General features: G+C 37.1%; 2 protein-coding genes across 3 annotated transcripts; both read right to left on the reverse strand.

Annotated features, from left to right (window-relative positions):
- Positions 1-840: 840 nt before the first annotated feature.
- Positions 841-4,692, reverse strand: LOC128015410 (sorcin-like). The gene is made up of 8 exons (XM_052599223.1): positions 4,525-4,692; positions 2,796-2,963; positions 2,641-2,710; positions 2,274-2,317; positions 1,978-2,125; positions 1,604-1,717; positions 1,416-1,474; positions 841-1,180 (listed from the first exon to the last, which is right to left on the reverse strand). Exons 1-8 carry the CDS (start codon positions 4,546-4,548, stop codon positions 1,154-1,156), a joined length of 654 nt encoding a protein of 217 aa, XP_052455183.1. The 5' UTR covers positions 4,549-4,692; the 3' UTR covers positions 841-1,153.
- A 6,563-nt stretch (positions 4,693-11,255) lies between these two features.
- On the reverse strand, positions 11,256-18,791 carry LOC128015411 (ETS translocation variant 5). 2 transcript variants are annotated; one of them, XM_052599225.1, is made up of 12 exons: positions 18,624-18,791; positions 17,289-17,416; positions 17,009-17,096; positions 16,848-16,895; positions 16,558-16,608; positions 14,891-15,014; positions 14,509-14,796; positions 13,819-14,108; positions 13,275-13,337; positions 12,901-13,139; positions 12,718-12,819; positions 11,256-12,548 (listed from the first exon to the last, which is right to left on the reverse strand). In XM_052599225.1, exons 2-12 carry the CDS (start codon positions 17,334-17,336, stop codon positions 12,312-12,314), a joined length of 1,578 nt encoding a protein of 525 aa, XP_052455185.1. In that variant the 5' UTR covers positions 17,337-17,416; positions 18,624-18,791; the 3' UTR covers positions 11,256-12,311. The 2 variants fall into 2 exon arrangements, with proteins under 2 accessions (XP_052455185.1, XP_052455184.1); XM_052599224.1 differs by having other exon boundaries at positions 12,712-12,819.
- Positions 18,792-22,027: the final 3,236 nt, after the last annotated feature.

The following is a 22,027-nucleotide window of genomic DNA, read 5'->3' on the forward strand; positions in this document are numbered from 1 at the left end:
ATCCCTCACGTAATTTCATGAAAACTATAAGTCAAACACTGACATTACAGGAGGAATGAAAGTCAAATTAAAGTGGAAGATATGTTGCATTTCAGATAAGTTTTTGGAGAAAAATGCAGATAGAAATTTTGTAATTATGGTGCAGCCATCGATTCCCTCTTTTAATTTTTTTCTTGGTTGAAATCTCTTTCTCTACTTTACTATCTTTCTGGTTATTGTCCACAGCTTAAATGTTTTGATTCCTCTTGCAAATGAGTAAAAAAATAAGAACAAAAAATATAAATCGATAAAATATATATATATATATATATATATATATATATATATATATATATATATATATATATAAACATTTTGTATCTTGTGATGACTAATAAAACTTGTTTGTGAAGTGATGCAGCAGCATCACTGTGTAAGTCTTTTTTATTTATTACGTGTTTTATTAGAATTTTATTCTTAATTATATCTAATATATAGAACATTTTGTTTTGCATATTAACTTCACCATCAATTCTTCTGAAAAAGAGAAACAGAAATTGCTCAGCTGGTGGTACATATTTGTACTGAATATATATATATATATACATATAAACAGACAACCCTTACATCAATATATAAAAATGAGAGACAGAAGGTACTTTTGTTGCTTTATTATATCTTTCTAGATCAGGGCTATTGAAATCTTGCCCTGGAGGGCCAATGCGGTGCAGAGTTTGGCTCCAATCCTGATCAATCCCGGAGCCTAACTTTGCGCTGCATTGGCCCTATTATTTGTACTACTTATATGAACCACAACAGTCTTCACTATCCTTGCCTCTACATAATGTCAGAACACAAATCTTTTAAGATGGTACCATGTTTTATTGGCAAAATACATGTAAAGTGTGGTCATATTTTAACTTAATACACTGAGTTTATGAAGAATGAATATGAAAAAGACCGTTTAAAAACAACTGCATACTTTGACAAAAAAAAATTGAAAGCTATTTCAGTCAAATATATGCTTTACTTCTGTTTACATTATACTGGCCAATCAGCAAATAATTTCAAAATGACCATACAATAAACATAATAGCTTTACACATATCTCTATGTATTTTCAGTTATTCAGTGCTCTTCCTGAAATGCGTACTGTACTTGTCAGTATCTTCCTTTAGAGAGACATAGTACACAGCATGAACTGCAAGAGGAAATTGAAGATATTGTTACAACATGTTACAACAGCTTCCCATAAGCTTTTAATGAAGTAATCTATTTTACTTCCACATTTATTCAGTGTAAACAAGCTGTCTTGGCTAAAAGAATCTCAGTATATATATATATATATATATATATATATATATATATATATATATATATATATATATATATATATATATATATATATGTGGCTAATTAGTTTAACCATCACTTACATCATCATACTGGAAGTTCACCATGCCTTGCTGCATTGTATCTCTCCTCTTGAAATTTTCTATAGAAAAAAAAGTCTCATACTGTTTGATCATAATTTTTTTTTATAATCATTTCAACAAAACACTCAGTATAACTATTTTAAGCCTATATCAACCAAGTTTTGTATTGATCTGAATCGCTCCCTTACCTGTAAGTGCCCTTAGCTTCACAAAACAGGCCACATAGTCATCAAAGTAGATCTTTTCTGACCTGCTGTAGCGTTTAATGATGGCGTTCAGAGCCTGAGGGCTGATTCGGTACCCTGTGCAATCGTGACACAAAATATTCAGTTACATCACTGTCTTAGCCACATAGTACTTTTAGTGCAACTGTGTTGGCTAAGAGATACCTTCTAGAAAAATGTACATTGTGTCCTGTGGTTTTCAGTTTGATTTTATTTTAAATCCCCAAATGAGTGACTTATTTATTCTTTGAGATATATTTTGCCCTGAGAATTAGGTATCTTTTCTTCTCAGTCGATAGAAATAGTTCGTTTATATTTCTACCAAAGTTCACACTCACCCATGTTAGCAATAGACTGGGACATCTCATGAGGTTCCACCGTTCCACTGCCGTCCCTGTCCACCATTACGAAGTTCTGCTTCCAGCCGTTCAGCACTCCCAACAGTTCTTTAAACTCATTGAAACCCATCTTCCCAGAGTAATCTTTCTGCACACACATGGTTAAAGAAACTAGACAACAACAAAGGAACTGTTGGGTTACTGGGACTAGCATGAAGCAAACATTTGACTCAAGTTTGAGAGATAGGAACAGAGCCGGCAAGAACAGATCCCTTTTATGATTCTGTGAAGGATACATCCAGCATGGCAATCATAATCCTGCAGGTTTCCAAACTGAAGGCTGGGGAAAAAAGCAGTGAGATGATTATTTTAGACTTGTTACATTTAAACTACATCTCAACAGAGTATTAGTAGACTGTTAGGGTTAGTAGAATAAGTTGACCTGTTCTTGTAAAGTTACTTATATTCAGTAAAAGTCTTAGCAGATTAAGCAGACTGGTAGACTGATAGTTGATATGTGGTTGAAAGTTACTTATAGATAACCATGTCCAAAGTGGACTTATCAAAATAATGTTAACTGATGATCCACTCGCTTTATATTAATAATTTGTTACTCCAAGCATGTGGAGCTGCAATTTCTTTTTGTACTCTTTCTGTACTTACGAGTGTAGGAGCCACTTATTCCAGTCTGGGTGAGGCACCTTTGAAGTTCTTCAGCATCAACTTCACCATCCTGACATAACAATCATGTTACTACATGTTACAACATGAGGGGACAGAAAAGACATTATATGTACATTTACACAGGCTGTTCTCACCTGACCAGCTACTGCTGTGAAATAGCCCCACATTGGGTCCTGGGTAGAAGGAGCAGGAAACGTTCCTGGGTAACCTGCATATTGCTGTGCAGGGTAACCACCTGCAGCAGGATGCCCTGGCATTGCCATACCCTGAGCAGGAACTCCAGGCATTGGTGGACCACCAAACTGCAAGAAAAAGAGCGACACTTTTTATTATCAATGCACCAAAATTAATGTTCTACTGAAACCGAAATGAACTTTAATTGAACAAATATAACAACATTTATTTTTACTTTAATTAATGATCCATTTATGTTTCTAACTTAATTTGTTGTAAATATGAACATTTAAATTGAGACTGCAATAAAATCTTGTATATATATATATATATATATATATATATTAGTGGTGGGCCGTTATCGCCGTTAACATGCTACGTTAACGCGAGACTCTTATCGGGCGATAAAAAAAAATATCGCCGTTAATCTATTCTCAAAGTTGGGTTGGGAGAAAGCTATGATGAACTTTCAGCTTGATATTTTATATAACTGACTGACTGAGGCCAGCCTAAAAAGATGCTCAGGACAGTTGACTGGCCACTGCTGCGCATCGTCACAAAAGCTTATCTTTCTCACGTGTTGTTAAGCCTTACCGCTTGTCGATTTGAACATTAAAGCATCCAAACACAAGACGCGGAAAAGCTGAACAGAGTAGCAGGTGCCGTTAGGTGCGCACGAGAGAGAGAGAGAGAGACAGAGAGAGCCGCCTATCACGGACAGCGACACTAAACCGAACTCTCTTCTGCGAAGTTCACCTCGAAGTTCCTCCTGCACCCGAACGAACAAATGCAAATCGCAGTTTGAACAAACAAAAAGATGTGAAAGAGCCCAATTCAACACCTCGATGTTCTGGTGTTCAGGGCTCGCGCAGAGAAAGGCGTCTCAAAACCATAGAACATCGAATTTGCTTATTTTTGCTCTTGTGCCAACAAATACATACAAAATATGTCAAAATATTCACCTTGGAAATTATGCTCGAAAAAACTGTCAGTTATTTCTTAAGTAAAAAGTAAACAGTTGAGGGAAAAAAAATGGATTGTGTATTATATTGGACGCATTCATGTCCTCTTAAAGTGACCGCGCCTAATTTAGATACTGGCTGCTGTACTGTTAATCCAAGAAAATGAAAATCACTCACTGCTCTTGACTGAATTTCTTTGTAGTTTTAACAGTCAAACCAAAAAATATTCAGAAACCAGATATAATTTTTGATATATAGCAAAACTGTAATAATGTGAGAAATGTTGAAGGTGTCTGAATAAATGTAGGTTTGATTGTATATTTCATTTTTACATTGAAGACTATCCAGTGCTATTATTTGGTTTCTGTACCTTGACACCTACAAACTTGTTTTAGGGATGTTTATTTGTTTTTACTAGAATAAAAATGCTTATTTTTGTAAAGTCACGGTAAAATGCCCTTGTAAACCAATTCCAGCGGGCAAATATTGCCCTGTAGTTAAAAAGGTTAATTTCTGAAAGGGCTGAAGAATGACTTCCTGCATGTTTAAGTTTATGCCTAATTCAAATGAAAGAAAATGCAATTTATTTGGTCAAACTATTCAGGGCGTCATAACACATGCTATCCACATTTCACAGCCAATTTACCGTCTTTTTAAGCTAATTATATATTTTGTCCCCCACATTTTAAAAGCTGTAACTGAACACAGAAATGTAAGTGATACTTACATTGTTATATCCTGGATACGCCATACTTTAGGATCGCACTTGAAATGAATAAAAACGACTTAAAAATCTTATGGGAAAGTTTTCACGCAGTCTAGATCACTTCCGTATTTTTTTTCACTGTGACGGGAAATGCCAAGTAGGTATTGCTGCAGCCCGGAGACCCCCAAGTGGGAGGAGCTTTTGCCGCAAGTGGGCTGGACTTCACGGAGAGCTCCAAGTGGGAGGAACTTTTGCCGCTAGTGGGCGGGACTTTTACAAATGGGCGGGGTTTAAGCGGAAATTTCACATTGCGTCATTGCCGGGGTGCGCGCGAATGAGGATGGCGTAAAGTAGCGATACTAATGAAAAACTGATTTATTGTTTTTCATTGTAGTTTAAATTTTATTAACAAGAGGTTATATAATTTTGTGACAACTGCAAACATTCAAGTATATTAAATTATATTAATTTTATAATTATATCAGTATCAAGAAAATGAATGATTAATTTAGAGCAATGAAATGTTTACTGTATGTGAATGTTTTTCTTTAATGCAAGTTTGAAATCTGAAGGAGAATTATATTGTTTCACCTTGGCTCTAGGTGAAACAACATTACAAAAGGCCACACGTGGAAGTACATTTTACAAATAAACATTTCATTTAAAAAAAGAAAAAAAAATCTAAATAGTAATACAAGAGTTAATAATAATAATACAAAAAACATTCCAAGACTTAAGAAGAAAATAATATTGGTACCAAAGTCCAATTTAAGACACTCATTTCCCCATCTCCTTTTTATCACCAACTCAATCACAGGTAACGCTCCAATCCATTAAAAATTCAAGTTTTATTTGTTATATGACATGCATAAAGCAGTGAAATGTAGGTCTGGCATACTCTTTTTAGACTGTGCAAAAAAAATAAATAAGAGAAAATTAAATACAAATAATGAAACAACAGGAAAAAAATACAAAGTTTTTTTTTTTTTTTGGAGATAATTAAATACAAATAATGAAATATACACAATATACTGTATTAAACTTCTACACAGATGATTTGTAGAGATGCTACACAGAAACTGCTACACAGATGATGTGCAGAGATGTAAACAATGTGCAGTGAGGATGAAATGCCTAGTTAGGTTGTCAAAAAAGCGCAGTGTGCAGAGAGTTATTGGGTAGCCCTAAACAACCAGTCTATAAAGTGCAGTGTGTTTAATGTCCATGTTTAGTAGTCTGATAACATGAGGGAAGAAACTCCTCCTGAGCCTCTCGTCTTTGCCATCAGACTGCAGAAGGGTCTGCCTGACTGTAGCAGATGGGTTGGTGGGGTCTTTAAGGATCTTAACAGCCCTAGATTTACATCTCCTGGTTTGGATGTCTTGCAGAGAGGGGAGAGATGTTCTGGACATGTGCTCAGCTACTCTTTGCAGGGCATTTGAAGGTATTTGAAGATGCTCACTCTCTCCACTGTGGTCCCGTTAATGATGATTGGGGTAGATCCGCTGCTGCCTCAAATAGAAAAGAGTTATTGTAAAATATTATTACAATTTACAATATGAATGTTTCTACTGCATTTCTGAACAAATAAATGAAGGGCTGGTGAGCATCAGACTTCAAAACCATAACAACATCTGTCCAACCCCAAACAGTCCTCTAGAACAGATATTTAAGGAATCTGAGGTTTTAACCTGCTTGATTTTTATCAGCATTGGAACACTTTGCTGCTGCTTTCACTCCAATGCTATGCATTATATTTTTACTGGAATGAAGTGTCATTAGTCACTAAACATTCAGTCCAATGACATCGTAAAATAATTCACTGTTGACAAGTTAACATTAACTAAAGTACAATGCACATTTATGTGAGACGTCCACAGAATGTAATGTCATTTTCATTCCAACATTTGTCATTTAGGACAGTCTCTGACCATACCCCTGGAGCAATTTTAGGGACAAGCGCTGTTGCAAATGTCCACCTTTAAAGTATGAACATAATTTTTCCACACAAAGACCCACATACACACACACATTAGTCAAAAATCTTCAGGAAAAATAAATTACACATCTTGATGCATAGAAAGAACAAAAAAGTTTACAGGAAAGTGATCCTTTGGGTTTGCAGAGAGAGGCGGTAACCAGATCACTGAAATGTAACTTTTGGCCACCCAGACTTAAAACTTTCTGTAACACAAAGTTTACACATAATGTTTTTGTTTGTTTGTGTTTCCTACAATGACAAAATTAATTCTACACCTGTTGATATGTAATGCATGGTAGTGGACACTGCAGTTATCCTCATATATCCACTCTGTTATGATTATTAAATTGAAAAATGAATTTGGTAATTAAACCAAATGTTTCAATTGCATTACATTATTTGGATTAACGTTACACGTAAAAATAGATAACATTAAAAATTGTTTTGAAACAATGACCAGCTTTGTTAAAGTCAAGCATTATCAGTTAGGAGTTTTAACTAAGACTCATTCTTATGGAACACTGTACTAAATCTATTAATAGTTATTGATCGCTTAATTATCAGTGCAGTTATAATACATAGGCCTGCATATTTTACGTAACGTTAGTAACAATACCTGCTTATAGTCTTCAGTGTCTGTAATCTGCAGCGTAAATCCTATATATATATATATATTGCAGAAATATTTAGCACAAAAGGGTAACAGACACAATAAAGATGTAATTTATCTGTGCTGCTAATGCTGTCTTAACGTGCTTTCGGAATAATCGTAAATATGAGTTTTGAAGGTAAAAAAAATTGCACATGAATGTCCTCCAATTTTCAAACTTGAATGCAATGAGCTTGTAATCATGATTTAACTACGTCAAGACTAAAACATCAACCGCCAAGAAACTGCACTTTTTCGCAACTTGTAATAGCTACGTTGTACAAGTCTAGACTTACCCCTTCAAACTCCTCTTTCTTGACGCTGAAAAGCCTTGGGAAGGGATTCGCAGCGTGCATTAACCCCATGACATTAAATAAACCAATCAAAAGGCTCTGGAGGTTTGTACAGCCCACTTGGAGCTGAAGTCCCACCCATTTGGAGCTGACCCGCCCATTTGGAGCTGGCTCCGACCTCCGTTCTATATCCGTTCCTATCTCGGGAAATGAGTGGATGACGTCTTTAGAGGGCGGCACTTAACCACTTAACTGACAGTGAAAGGATGAGCTTTAGTTTCGCGATACTATCGCATATCGCAAGCCGACTAGCAAGCGTACAGATTCACGGAATTCTTCTGGTCATTTGACTGATAACCTTTGTGGCCAGTGTTTGGGGTTAGCCAGTAAATAAAGGTTTCAATTAAATGATAAAATAAGTTACTTAAACTTAACTGAATTGTTAACTTTTACAGAGGGGATTATATCGTCCTTTTTTATCTTAATATATTTAACACATACAGATTTAATTGAGTTATTTCCAGAATTATAATTTATTTTATTTATTTTTTTAAGATGAATTGTTTGTTGTTGTGTTTCCCCCAAGGCATTGTTAGATGCCAGTGTCTCCTTGCATAGCTTTGCAGAAATTTGATTTCAAAAACACTATTAAACTGTTTATTATAATGATTTTAAATCTGTATTCAACCACAGAACGATTTCAAAGAGAAAAGAGGTGGTAAACTCTTATTTTGTGGAATTCATGCTTTAATAATGAAATCTTAAAGTGATGAAGGTTTTTAAAAGTTTGACAGTAATTGTTTAACAAATATAATACTATTATCAACCCATTTAAAAAAAATGTTTTCCGTTTAAACATTTAGGCTAGGGTGAATTGCCATAATGTTTCATTTTTTTGCATTTCAGATTTCGGTGACATATTGTGATTTGTAGCCAAAACATTAAATCCACCCTAATACCATTTCAAAAACCCCAGGATGTGTCCTATATAAATCAAAAGAGAAAATGAAGAGACCACATACATAAAATAATTGATAGACATATTAGGGCTCTCAGTGCAAGTCGTCTGAGAAAACCTGCAGCTTCCTAATGTGGGACAGATGTGTTCCTAATGTGGCACACTTAAAAGTCTATGAAATAAGGCCAAAATCACCTTTCATGTAGAACAGTCAGATTTTAAAAGTAAGTATTTATCTTGGTTATGGATCGATAAAATAATCAAACATCAGACAAATAATACAATATGATAGTTTTGATGCATTTATCATGCATTTATTAAGACATTAATCAACTGTTATCATAGACCTGTTTTATGTTATGTAGATATAATTCCTGACTGTTCTCTAGTTCAACAAACACATACAACCACAGCAGGCATAGCCTTGGCCTGTTTGAAGGCAAAATATACAACCACAGTTGAGGCTTTAGGTAAAGTTAAATTTAACTTTACGCTAGATCAACCTTGATTCGGAATTCATGAACGTGTTTTAAGACCAATTTGTCTAATTCTTTCTCTTTAAGTAAACAAACATACACTCATAACTGTCTTTTTGAAAACCTCTAGCTAGCCTGCACAGAACTACCTGAATAAAATTAACCTACAGTGGTTAATTCTTTACATCTCTGAAAACAAGCAGTCCATTGCATGTCAAGACACCATCATCATCATCATCATCATCTTCATCATCTATAATCCCATCATTAGCATTCTAATATTGCATAACAACACTAAAACTCAGTAAATAATAATTTTTGCCCCACAAACCATGCCCCTTCACACATTTTTGACTGAATGAAGTGCTGTCCCACATTAGGCTAATTATTCTGTCCCACTTTTCGAAACCATATTTCCTAAAGTGGGACAGTAGGAAATTTGATTAAAATATAAAATACATAGTTTATACAAAACATTTTTTTATTTATTTTGGATGGACAATCATTTAATAAGCACATTAGGCCAAAAATTAGTAGGATTGTTTTGTTTAAAATTAATTTAGACTCCTTAATATAAAGTTTATCAAAACTCTATGCCACTGACCTTTGGGCGGTCTTCACACAGTGTGCTTTCAGTTTTGAGGATTCCTCCACCCTCATTTATGACTGTGAGAAGTTATGTGGTTTTGATCACATGACACCACAGCTTTGTTAACCCAGAGTTTCACTGGAATTCATGTATTTATGGGGGAGCTACAAACAAGAAACCTTAAGTGTCCCACATTAGGCAGTGTCCCACTTTAGGGCAATTCACCCTTAATACCTGTTATTGTAAATTATACATGTGTTTGGATATTTTTTTATATAGATAAGAGGAAAGAGAGAAGCACCTGCATTTGAAAATTACTTAATCTAAGTAAAATCTTCCTGATTTCAAAATTGCATTGTAGAATTATTCTGACTTGAAATTTAGTGACGTACGTGCTTATATAACATGAACCTGTTATTAACGTTAAAATCCACCGGTCGGCGCTATTACACTAAAAGTAGTCAGCAGCTCGTTTCCTCAACCCAGGCAGCCACAAGACTCTATTGAGTTAAGTTTTGGGCCGTGCCGGACGTTTCCTTCCATTCAGGATGTTTTTAGGGTGTATACAAGTTTTTGACGTCATAACTCATTTAAAAACAAAAGGTTCACCGAAAGACTTCTTTGGTGAGCCCCAAATGGTTCTTTTATAGCATATGCTGTTGCTCTCTTTATTTTCTCATGTTAAGTCTTAAGTACACAAGACACACTGTAAAAATTGTAAATTTATGTTTGTAAAATCACATGAGCAGGAGTGTGATGGTACTGAATGTCTGCAGGGCTGCAACTCTTTCCCCAGATAATCGTATCTGATATAAACACAGTTGTGAGTGTGATATATTGCTCTTGTACAAGTTACATAGACAAGTAATTGATAGAAAGTATTTTACATTTTAGTTAAAAATGTGCTTGTTTTTGTCATTTTCAGTCCTGGTTTGTCTGCCAGTCAGCACCGTTCACAATCTGGAACTCCATGAACACATACAAACTGCGTGATACAAACAGTAAAACATCCCAATGCCACTTGGCCAATCAAATTTGAGAACTGGAACTGTTGTATAACAGTAAATATGATACTCAGTCCCTAAAGTACAATGATACATTTTAAGTATATGTAACTTTGCACCACACATTTTTCCCTTTATTCCTCACACATACAATCAGCTTGAGTTCCTTTCTGATGATCAGACTATATGACATTTTAATAACTCAGTTCAGTTCTCAGGCTTCACGAAACGAGGTCACCAGCAGGATTAAGACTAACCCTGCTAAAGAAGACAGCAGAGAAGAAAGAGAATGAGCGTCACTCAGTTATGCAATACCCAGTTACTTTGATTCGCCTCGTTACACAGGCTTTGCTGGGTTACAGTTTTAGTGATCAAACTGAGAGGTTCCTGGAAAGATAACAGGTGCACATAAATGAGATTCCTCAATGTTTCATACGGACTGAATAATCAGCATGTAAAGGCTGAAACAGACCACATTAGGCCATCATACATTTGTCGACATTGTAAACTGTTAAAAAAACTAGGCATAATGTACACGAAAGGATTGAAGATCACACACAACCAGACTTTCAAGTTGTTTAGAACACAATTAATTAAAGGAAATTAACCCAAAAATCTAAATTGGCTGAAAACTTACTCACCCTCCATCTATGCCATCCAAGATGTAGATGATTTTCTTTATCAACATAGATTTGAAGATATTTTACCTTGTTCATTTACCCCAAATACATCATACATCTATTCTTATCTGGTCCAAGTTAAGTTATTAAATCACCCCCCCAAAAAAAAAGGAACTACCATATCTGTTCATGGACGTTTATTTATCCTGTACCATATAATTTAGAAAATACAGATCTGTAATTGTACACCAAAACTGTACTTGAAAATTCTTAATGAAAGAAATTGTCTTCAAAAGACAATGATACAACAGTTTTATCCAAAGTGAAACAGAACTAGGGATCTGTTGTACCCAGAACAGACAAATAAGGTTGACCGTGAAGGTGGAAAGAGCTTCTTGCCATGCTTGTTTATTACTGAGCAGAGATCAGACAGCCTTGCTATAATCCTTTGGTAAACAGTTAAAGGTCGCACAAGCATGACTGATCCTGAATCAGGCATTTCAGTTGCGATTTTTCCCCATATCAAGAGCTGGTTTGCAATTTCACACACTGCACTGTACAAAAAGAACAGATTAGAAGTGATAAAAGTCTGTTGTACAGCTTATACAATACACTTCAATTTAGCTTTTGCAAAAATATACTCATAATATACATAGATGTCACTTTTTAAATCCCCTACCCGCTTTTTTGCTCATTCACCCCGTATCTATAAAAATCACCTTACAAAACCAATTGAATTTCCTATTTCTGAACAGGTATAAACCATTTTACTTGGCCAGCTGGAGAAAAATGTTGCATTTTTCCAGATTATAATCAAAGCTATATACACTCTGATAGTGACAACACAGCCTGAGGTGCATTGTCAGAAGTTGTTACAAATATCACTAAAGCAGAGCATTGAAAAAAGACACCAGGCCCAATACACAAAGAGAGCAGTGCACAAAAGCCATATTTTAAAATATACACTTATTTTTATATATATATATATAAAATCAAAGATTATACTGAAAAATACTGTTGTGTCCCTTTAAGGTTTTTGTTTGTAAATAAAAAAAAAATCCATCGTGGAACCTGTGTAGTAACAAACAAACAATAAAAGTGTGGCAAGAAAGTCTTGAGACTTGTCAGCAGGCGCTACAGATTCCTCACTGGAGTGTTTACAATTTGACATGAGCTGCACTTGAGTGCACGGATGCATTTTTGAGTTTTTCTGGTTCACTCATTGGTGGCGAAGCAGTTCAGAAAGCATAATGGTCAGGAAAGGACGGCCCCACTAAGCACTGGTCCCTGACATCTCCTGGATAGGGGACACCGTTAGTCTCATCAAATTGTGAGAGCAGCACAGTGTCGTCCTCAGGAACCTGCAGCTCATCAGGGTCTGCTTTCAGACTGGGCCTCTGGTTATCAGGGAATGCCATGGAGAAGAGCGCATCGGGATCACACACAAACTTGTACACATATCGCTCTCCAGCAACCTGCATATGAACAAGAGAAAGAGACATGTCTTAGGAAAACTTACTTGAGCAAAGATGGTATGCTTTGATGGGGTGGATCTGACTGACTACAGTTAATGAGGGAACTGCAATCTAATGAATAAGGGATTGAAAGAAGAAAAAGGACATTGGAACGGGAACGTGCCTTTACCTTCTGCATGATGCCCTTTTCATAGTAGTAGCGCAGCGAGCGGCTCAGTTTATCATAATTCATTGCAGGCCTGTTCTTCTGGATGCCCCAACGGCGAGCAACCTTTTGAAAATGGGTGCGTTAATTCTGCTTGTTGGCTTAATAAATGGGATATGAAGCCATTTGCTTTCGTAACAAACTGACCTCCTCTGGTTCAATGAGTTTAAACTCCAGCCCACGGCCAGTCCAGGCAATGAAGTGGCCGTTGGATGGGTCGTCCAGCAGAGTGACCAGGAACTGCCAGAGTTGCAGAGACCCCCTTCGTTGATACGGAGGACCCTCCCGGAAAACTCCACCCTCCTGCTTTAGCTTTCCCTCCAGGCGGTCTGGCACTACACGAGCGTCGTCATAATACATGTGGGATTCTCCATCATACCCAAAACCTGCAATCGGCAGCCAGGGGGAAAATACAAAACATGGATTTAATATGGACATAAGACTAATCAAAAGCAGTTTCTTAATAAATCATCTGCACCTCAAGGAAGTAGTAGATTCAACTAAACTGACGAAAGGCTTACCCTCACTGTTGGCGCCGTAGAAGTTTGCTGATTTGCCAAAAGATGACTGGCAGTTCTGTACTTCTGAAATACAATTGAGAAGTTGATAAAGTTAGATTAAAATAAGAAATTAAATAACACAATGTAATATAAACTAAAGTTTTGGAGTTCAAGCTCATCAGAATTATTTTATATTATATATATATATATATATATATATATATATATATATATATAAAATCACATGTAATAAAAAAAAAAGTAAGACAAATTTGGGAGTAAAAAAATAAAAAATATATCTTAAGTCAGACATTTTATGTTTATCCAATTTCCGTTGTCTAAATAATGCTACGGTCAATTATACTGTTGTCTGTTGAATTTTCGCAGCCAATAAGAGTCACTTCAATAAGAATTTGCACTGGAATTTCACTTGAGCACAAATGATTGGTTGCATGAATTTGTCAAGTTGACCAACAGAAAGTGACAGTGTGACACTATTACAACAGAAGTTTCACAACCAACAGTACTTATTTTAAAGCATCTCTCTTGAGAGATGTACACATACCTGAGTCAAAGCTGTAGTCTCTGGGCTCCTGTTTGATTGACATTTGGTGGAACAGCGGTGCATGTGGAGGTCCCATATTCTGCACACCCTGCTCATTGTAACAGGGATCCACTATTTCCTTTTTGAATCCCTGGGGAGGCATTGGCACCAAAGGCTCTGACATCTGCCGCTGATATGGGGGGCGGCTGTTTCGGGCAAAATTACCTCTGACATGCGGAGGGTAAGGTGTCTGACAGTGGCCTTCGGACTGCGGGAATGGCAGACAGGGCTCAGAAAGCTGCCGATGGAACCTAATGAAAAAGAAAGACAAAATATAAGAAATTGTGTGAGAAGGTATTATTCCCGACACCAAGGGCAACTGAGATCATAATGAGTTTCACGTCAAAGGGATAAGTCTGGTGTTAAAGCTCTTTTTTCCATTAGCTAAACCTTGAGACTTGAATGGAATAAATATAGAACTTCTTTCCAGGTCAGTGTGGCATCTTTAACAAGATAATACCAAATGAAAGGCTTAACCTGAGCTGATTACAGGCACTTTCAACAGGCACGAGCGGCTCAAGCAAGAGGTAAAGATAGGAATGAGGTTATAAAATGATCACTGTGACCCCAAATGTGATTATGAAGCATAGGAAACAAAATCATCCTTATAGTACAGTTATTTTTTCCAAGCAAGCTGCCATATATTCATACCTGTGGTCTGTGCTGTAGGAGGCATCTGGGTGATTGACAGGTGGGCAGGGCATAGCAAAAGGTGGACTCTGACTGTGGAGTGGAGTCTGTGCTCTCTGATGTGCTGGTGTGGAATTGTGGTTGGGACCAGGCAATAGTGGCGGTCCTTGTGTCTGAGTTTGAGCCGGTGGCATCACTCTTTTTTGCACAGGGTGTGTTGCTGTGCACGTGGAGGAGCCAAAGGGTGATGCCGGTGTAGAAGGGGGAGTGAGTGGCTTGTTAAAAGTAAATGGCTTCCTGTCAAAGGCACTAAAATTGAATGAAAACATAGAAATAAATATGATTCAGTGAGAAGGAGTGAGAGAAACAGGGAAAGATTAGGAAAGGATAAGGAAATATATACCTGTAGCTATATAGGCACTTTTCTCCACATGGAGACAGTCTCTGCTCTTGGCCACATGGGGAAAACTCCCTGCTTGGGCTCAGTTCCCGCTTTACTTTAGTTTGAGGGAGTCCATGGAACATCACTAGAGAGAGAGAAAAAAAAAGTGTGTTAAATTTCAAATAGTTCTTTAACTTGGAACCTACACTACTGGTCAAAAGCTTGAAATAATTGATAAAGGTTTTCATTGATAAGTCTCTTATGCTCACTAGTGATTCATGTATTTGATAAAAATACAGTAAAAAGTTTTCTATTTTAATCATTTTAAAATGTGTTTTATTCCGGTCATTGAATTGACAGTCAGCCAGTCACGTGTGTCAGTGTGACTCAAAATGATCATTCAGAAATTATTCTAATATGGTGACTCTGTACTCTATTATTATTATGCTCAATCATCAATACTGCTTATGTTGAAAAAGTTTTTGCTAATAAAAATATTTACGGAAACCATGATTTACAGCATTTATTTAAAATAGAAATATTTTGTAATATTATATATTCTCTACTATCAATTTTTGACAAATTTAATGCATCCTTGCCGAGTAATTTCTTTTTTTAATCTTACTTTCCCCCTTTTGAACAGTAGTTTAGCACAATAATATTTTTGTGTTTTCAACATTGATAATAAATGTTTCATGAGCACCAAATCAGCTTTTTAGAATGATTTCTGAAGGATCATGTGACACATTGCAGTAATGGTTGTAAAAAATTTTACTTTGTCATCACATTTTAAATTACAAATATTTTATAAATTACATTAAGATATATTAAATAGAAAACTGTTATTTTAAATTGCAATATTTCATATAACTGGCTTTACTAGTGGAGTGTCTGGGAGCATTAAAGACTAAACATAATTATTTCATACTTTTGATTGGTAGTACAGCCTATAGCGTCATCTGGTGTCAGGTGTTTGAGGAATATGTACTGTAGTACTGGGCTAAAAGAAAAACTCCGTTTTAAAGGAGGAGTTGAAAAAAAGCCCTTTCCCTCGAGAACAGGAGGTTGCATGTTAGAACTCACAGACTATCACGTGGTTCCTATGGAAAAAGGGCCCCACTCCTCAGCTGTGGTGAAAGAGGGGCCTGTGAGAGCTACAGGCACGATGCCAGATCGGGGGAATTGTGCCAGACAAACACACACACCCTCTCACACACAACTTCTATGCAAACATCCATGTGCATTCACCTTCTACAATAAACACCATTGACACCATTGAAAATGCACACAATCAGGCTTATTCAGAGCCAAATGGGAAGAAAAACTAACAAGGGAAACAGCCAGAGCACTGTTCACCAGCACATAATAACCAGAGTGTGTGTGCGCTGAGGATCCAGCCCCATTAAAATGTCACCAAGCTGGAGGCTGCCGTGAGTTACAGCACCGCAGCAGCAGACTGGGCCTCACATGCGCACACGCACACACACACACACACTTTATAGAAACATCTCAAACTAATCCTAGGAATTGTGTTTGGCACAGAAACTTTTGGAATGAGGCGTTTTGAGATTTATTTAATTGATTTTCTTGGTTTCAAGGAGGAAGGTGCCAGGATTGCTGCTCAAATTCAAAGTCAGTTTCTATAATTAATAAAGGCAAGCTCTATAGAATATTCAAAGAGCACTCACAGTTATCCGACTGGAAATCTGGAACAAACTGTTCGTCATCAGGTACCTGGGCTGCACATGGAGAGAGAATACAAAATGATTTAATTATTTATAAAAAATACATTTAAATGTTTAAAGTGAATATAAATAATTTATATATTTAGATATGCTGTAATGTCTTGTCCCATTTCAATAGGGCCCCAGAGATTAACCACTGGATGATGCATTAACAACCAAGTCGTGTTTTAACAGTAGTTATGAAATGTATTCAATAACCGTGATTATTCTAGAGCTTTGGACTGTTGTTGTACCTTCTGCTATCCAAATCTCTTGTAGCTGGCACAGATCTTGAAAGAGCTCTGTGGGACACAAAGATTGATTTGTGAATAAACAGCGTGATTCGTTTGGGCCTGGGTTAAATTATGTGCTTTAGAGGGATCTGGATGGATTGATTGCATGTTCATTTGTTTACCCTCTGTATCCTGTGCCAATTCGGTGTCAACAAACTTCCTTTTTCGGTCACTGAATGGTCTGCAAGACGGTTCCTGCATATGAGACTTCTGTAAAAAAAAAAAAGAATCTTAAATTAAAATGTTAAAAAAGACCATGATCGAATAATGAAAGGTTGAACAAGTGATCACTGTTCACAGCCATCCAGTTAGGATGGATATGCTGTAGTAAAACATTTGAAAGCGAACAACAGTCACAAAAGTGAAGAAAATAAGGCATGACAAGTTGAAGCAGAGACTTACTCTGGAGGGCACAATGAAGGGGACCTGTTGGTCGTAAAACCCATCCATGTCACTTGCTTCTCACTGCGGGGCTGCTGCAGCAGTAGGGAAAACGGGAATAAACAGGGATAAAGTAGGGTGATAGTCGCCTGTCGGAAGAAGAGCCGAGAAAAGTGGCACTTAGAGAAAGACACACACTCTCTGTGGATCTGATGCAGCTGTCAGTGAATGTCCCGGGTCCTGACGGTCCAGGACCAACTGTCCCTTTGATCTAGGAAAACTTCACCTAGCCTGTTTGTTTGTGTAACACTTACTCTTAGCTCAGATGAAGTGTGCAGCATTAGTACAGGACAATTACACTCGCTCACCCTCAACTTCTCTCTCACACACAAACCATTTAAGTCTCACGGTACAGATGGGGGTCCTTACATAACCATACAGAGCCATCTGTTGAACATGAGACTACCCAAGACTCCATACTCAGAGTCTAAATAAATAAAAATAAAAATAAGCAGCTCTTTCTCTTAAAATAAATAAGGTTCAGATTTAAACAGTGGAAAGACTGGAATAAAATAACGAAGCCTAAGCTATTCATCACTCTTTATCACACACGTGTGTTTATTTTCCCTGACGCAAGTGTTCAGGCCATAACTTCTGCCTGGCCAAGAAAACACCTCACAGCCAATACTGGCTAACCCATCTGGACCAAAAACTAATTAAACATCCATCGCTTAACATTATTGCTTCCTGAAGCTTATCAGACCTTTATAAAACAGGAGGAACGTGCGTCTGCACATTTAATGCCGAAAATAGAGTTTGTGCTTTTAAAGATTTTATTGGCGATAATAAAGGCTGTCAGCGGAAACTATAGCTAAGTAAGAAAATCAAGATTATAGCATTACAACAGCGAGTTAACAGGTAATGGAACGAGTTCAAGAAGTTCAATCCTCCTCCCCACCCCTCGCCCATTATCGCCGCGCGCTCCCCCGCCCTTCCCTCCGCTTGTTTTTCTCAATGAGGTGAAATTTGATCCTCCGTGAAAAACCTCAGTCGTTCCATTCATAAAAATACCAAACGCGCGAGGAGCACTTCATTAAACCGCATATGGAGTTTGCAGAGCTCAAACTGCGATTATGACGGAGTTAAAAGAAAAAGCTTTTTAAAGTAACTGAGAAAACAAACAGCGGGGAAATGGTTGCCAAATATGCGCACAAAGAAAATGGCGTGCGAGCCAGAAAAACTAAACGCTGCGTTTAAAGTAAATACAACTTTATAAAAATTAAAACAAAATATTAAACTTGCATTCGGGGATAATTAAACAATACAAAACTAGAGCAGTGTGCAGAAAATACTCACCCAATGGTGATTAAATCCTTTACTTGTATAAAAAGAGTGATTTGATAAATCCCAGAGAAAACCCGTCTGCGTTTGCGATCTGTAATGGGTATAGCACTCTCCCTCAGCTTGACGCGACTGAATTTTTCTCAATGGGATCGCCTGCTTATGCGAGAGCATCGGTTTAACACCGTAGCTCACGCTCATTGGTTAGTCCCTCACGTCATTCAAGCTACTGACCAATGGCTGCCTCTATATTACCTACGCCATCATGAGGCTGCAGCCAACCAATCAGAGCAGGTCTCTCTCATGTTTTTATGAATGGCTGGGTTTCATTCAACAGCCAGATGTTTCTCCACAGCAAAGAGACTTTTAAAGGGCCAGAACCGAGACAAGAGTGAATGGTCAGCTGAAGCTCTAAACTTGCGATCCGCTCTGAACCTTCATTTAAGTAATTTCTGAATATAGTAATAAATAATGACTATGAGTTTGTGAGAGAATTTGTGTACAGTAGAGTCTAGCGTTTGCATTTTGGTCTGAATATTGACTGAGCTTAGGAAACCACTGACCTCTATCTTGGTTGACAGAAGAGTGGACGTGTCACTGTTGACAATGACTGGAATCCTTTGTGATAATCTCATTCAGGCCAATCAAAAAAAAAAAAAAAAAGTTTCCCACATCATCTCTGTTTTTGATCACTATTTAAATCCCATTCACAGATCATTTATATTAACACAAGGTTTAAAAACAGGCAAAATAATACATCACTTTATATCCCCAGTCCGGAGGCAGATTATAAAATCAGTGTTGCTGCCTGCTGGGAAACTATAATGTGGGAGAACACTTTGTTGTCTGATCTATTATTCATACCAGTACCTCAAAGAAACATCTGCACATCAGACAATGATGTCTGATCTCTGGTTTCCCCTGCCTATAGGATACAACCATAAAAACTTCAAAGCTAATATGTCTACTCTACTCCATTTCTCTGCTATACTTATATTTTAATTCATTTATTTTTGGTACACAGCACAAATAATGTAAATTTGTGCTCTGAATTTAACCCATCCAAATAGTAATAGCAAGTAATATCCAGTGGTTCAGTTCCTTGCTCAAGGGTCTTACCTCAGTCATGGTATTGAAGGTGGAGGAGGGTGCTGGTCATTCACTTCCCCCACCTGCAATCCCTGCCTGTAAAGAGACTCGAACCTGTGACCTTTGTGTTACAAGTCCAAATCTCTAACCATTAGGCCACAAGCACAAATGTCCTAATTTGTGGAAGGCCATAGAAGAATATCCACTTTCAGGGTTGTGATGTAGCATCGAGAGGTTCATAAGAGGTTTCTGTTTAAAGAAAATAAAGTATTCAAACCCATTTTTATTTGTTATTAAAATGTTCATAAATTGTTTATGCTATCTTCAGTGTGTGAAATGGAAAAATCTTACAGCTGCAGTCTGTAAACCCAGATTTGTGGATAATTCCCCAAAACAGACTACAACAGTCAAAAGAATCATAGGGTTTTTTGTCTATTTATTTATTTATTTTAACAATAAATCATTCACAGAGCAGGATGGAAAGAATATTGCCTTTTTCAAAAGCTATCTGGAGTTTAGTATGAGCTAACATGTAAATCTAAAGGATACGGTTACTTTTTCTTGTAGTTGAATCTCAGGGTATAATTAGTTTAAACTAATATTGTTCATTACACTCAATACTTGTGCGAGAATGAAAACTGGTGTATACTCCAGTTGTGTTGATGGCAACATGAATGTTACAACCCACTGTAAATAGGTGAGTCATCTTTCAGCCCTCTCTCTCTCTCTCTTTCTCTCTCTCTCTCTCACACACACACAAACACACACACACACACACACAAACACACCACACAGGCCTCCTCCTTAAATTCAGAGCACAAACAGAAAAGGAGCCTAGACTTTTAAACAGCTGTAAGAGGGAATGAAAGCGATCAAATACTCATTTAGGGATGTGTCTATGCAACTTCATTAAGCTGTTACAATAGCACATGAACAAAATGATAAGTTTTGTCAAGGAGATCAGTCAAAAATCTCATTAACATTGTCTCCTACAAGAAACAAATCAGGACAAAATGTCAGGAAACCCTTGGTTCTCAGCTGTAGTTTTTAAAGTCAGCATGAATTGAAAATGAACCCTTTATCTTTTTCTTTTTTTCAAAATGCATGCCATTAATATTATTATAAAAAATTCACACATTTCACACATGAATTCGAAAACATTCAAGCATGAAGGTCCGATCATAAAGATTATCCACTAACTCACTAGTTACAAATGGCCATGAGATTGTGTTAAAATATCGTAACTTGACCTTTCAGTGAAATGACAGACTTCATTCTGGTGATGTATGCTGGACTTCTCCAGTCATTTATTTAATTTAAACTCCATGCTTTCTTACAATCAGCTTCAAGTTCACATTCAGATCATCCAGTCAGTAACGGAATAAAACCAAGTGTCCACCCTACATTTTTTTTGTTGCACCATGATGTAAAAAAAGTGTGAAAGTGGAAGTGAAAGTGATGTGACATACAGCCAAGTAGGTGACCCATACTCGGAATTTGTGTTCTGCATTTATCCCATCCTAAGTGCACACACACAGCAGTGAACACACACTGTGAACACACACACGGAGCAGTTGGCAGCCATTAATGCTGCAGCACCCAGTGAGTAGTTCGTTGACTTGCACAAGGGCAACTCAGTCGTGGTATTGAAGGTGGAGAGAGCCACAATACAGAACGTCACAATAGAAGAACAGATCTGTTTCTACTTCAGTTACATCACAACTTTAACAATATCCCAGACCCCAGGAAATTCATTGACTATTTTTTGTTTTTTAAATATAGAAAAACCAATCCATAAACTGCTTGAGGGCTGATATCCGTCAATGAATGCTAAACAACTTCATTAAACTGTGAGAGTGCTCCTCATAACCTGAAATAAACAGGTTGCCACAGCTTTCATCAGCGTTCATGCGACTCGCCGCGAGGCCACTCTAAATATAGCTCTCATACGCCTCTATTATATAACAATATGCTCTAAATTCAATTCAAATGGCACCACGCTGCAGTACCAAACGTATCTGCTTCTTCTGCACGCTGTAGGCAAAGCAAGTTCACATTTCTGTTGAGTCATAAGCATTCTATTCATGGACGTTCATCTCTGACTCATGCAGAGGTTGAACTTTTTGTCTGAGATCGGAGAAGCAGTATGTTATTAATTGACTGTTAATATGTTACAGAGCCTTGATCTGCAGTTGTGCTGGGCGTGAGTCACAGTGTTTGTTTTCTTCTTCGGGGAGAGCTAAATTCATTTCACAGTCCCTGGTGTATATCATACTAAACAGGATACATCAAACCTGTGATTGCCTAGTGCTCCCTGTAATTGAAGGGAA

This window comes from Carassius gibelio, chromosome A6, assembly GCF_023724105.1.
Source record: "Carassius gibelio isolate Cgi1373 ecotype wild population from Czech Republic chromosome A6, carGib1.2-hapl.c, whole genome shotgun sequence".
Classification (NCBI taxonomy): Eukaryota; Metazoa; Chordata; class Actinopteri; order Cypriniformes; family Cyprinidae; genus Carassius; species Carassius gibelio.

Coding starts and splice junctions, on each gene's coding strand:
- LOC128015410 (XM_052599223.1), bottom strand. CDS start 4,548: ATGGCGTATCCAGGATATAACAAT. Junction 2,711..2,795: donor TCACAGCAGTAGCTGGTCAG/GTGAGAACAGCC, acceptor TTGTTATGTCAG/GATGGTGAAGTTGATGCTGA. Junction 2,318..2,640: donor AATAAGTGGCTCCTACACTC/GTAAGTACAGAA, acceptor TTTTTTCCCCAG/CCTTCAGTTTGGAAACCTGC.
- LOC128015411 (XM_052599224.1), bottom strand. CDS start 17,336: ATGGATGGGTTTTACGACCAACAGGTCCCCTTCATTGTGCCCTCCAGA. Junction 17,097..17,288: donor CCTTCATTGTGCCCTCCAGA/GTAAGTCTCTGC, acceptor TTTTTTTTACAG/AAGTCTCATATGCAGGAACC. Junction 12,820..12,900: donor AACTCATTGAACCAGAGGAG/GTCAGTTTGTTA, acceptor CATTTTCAAAAG/GTTGCTCGCCGTTGGGGCAT.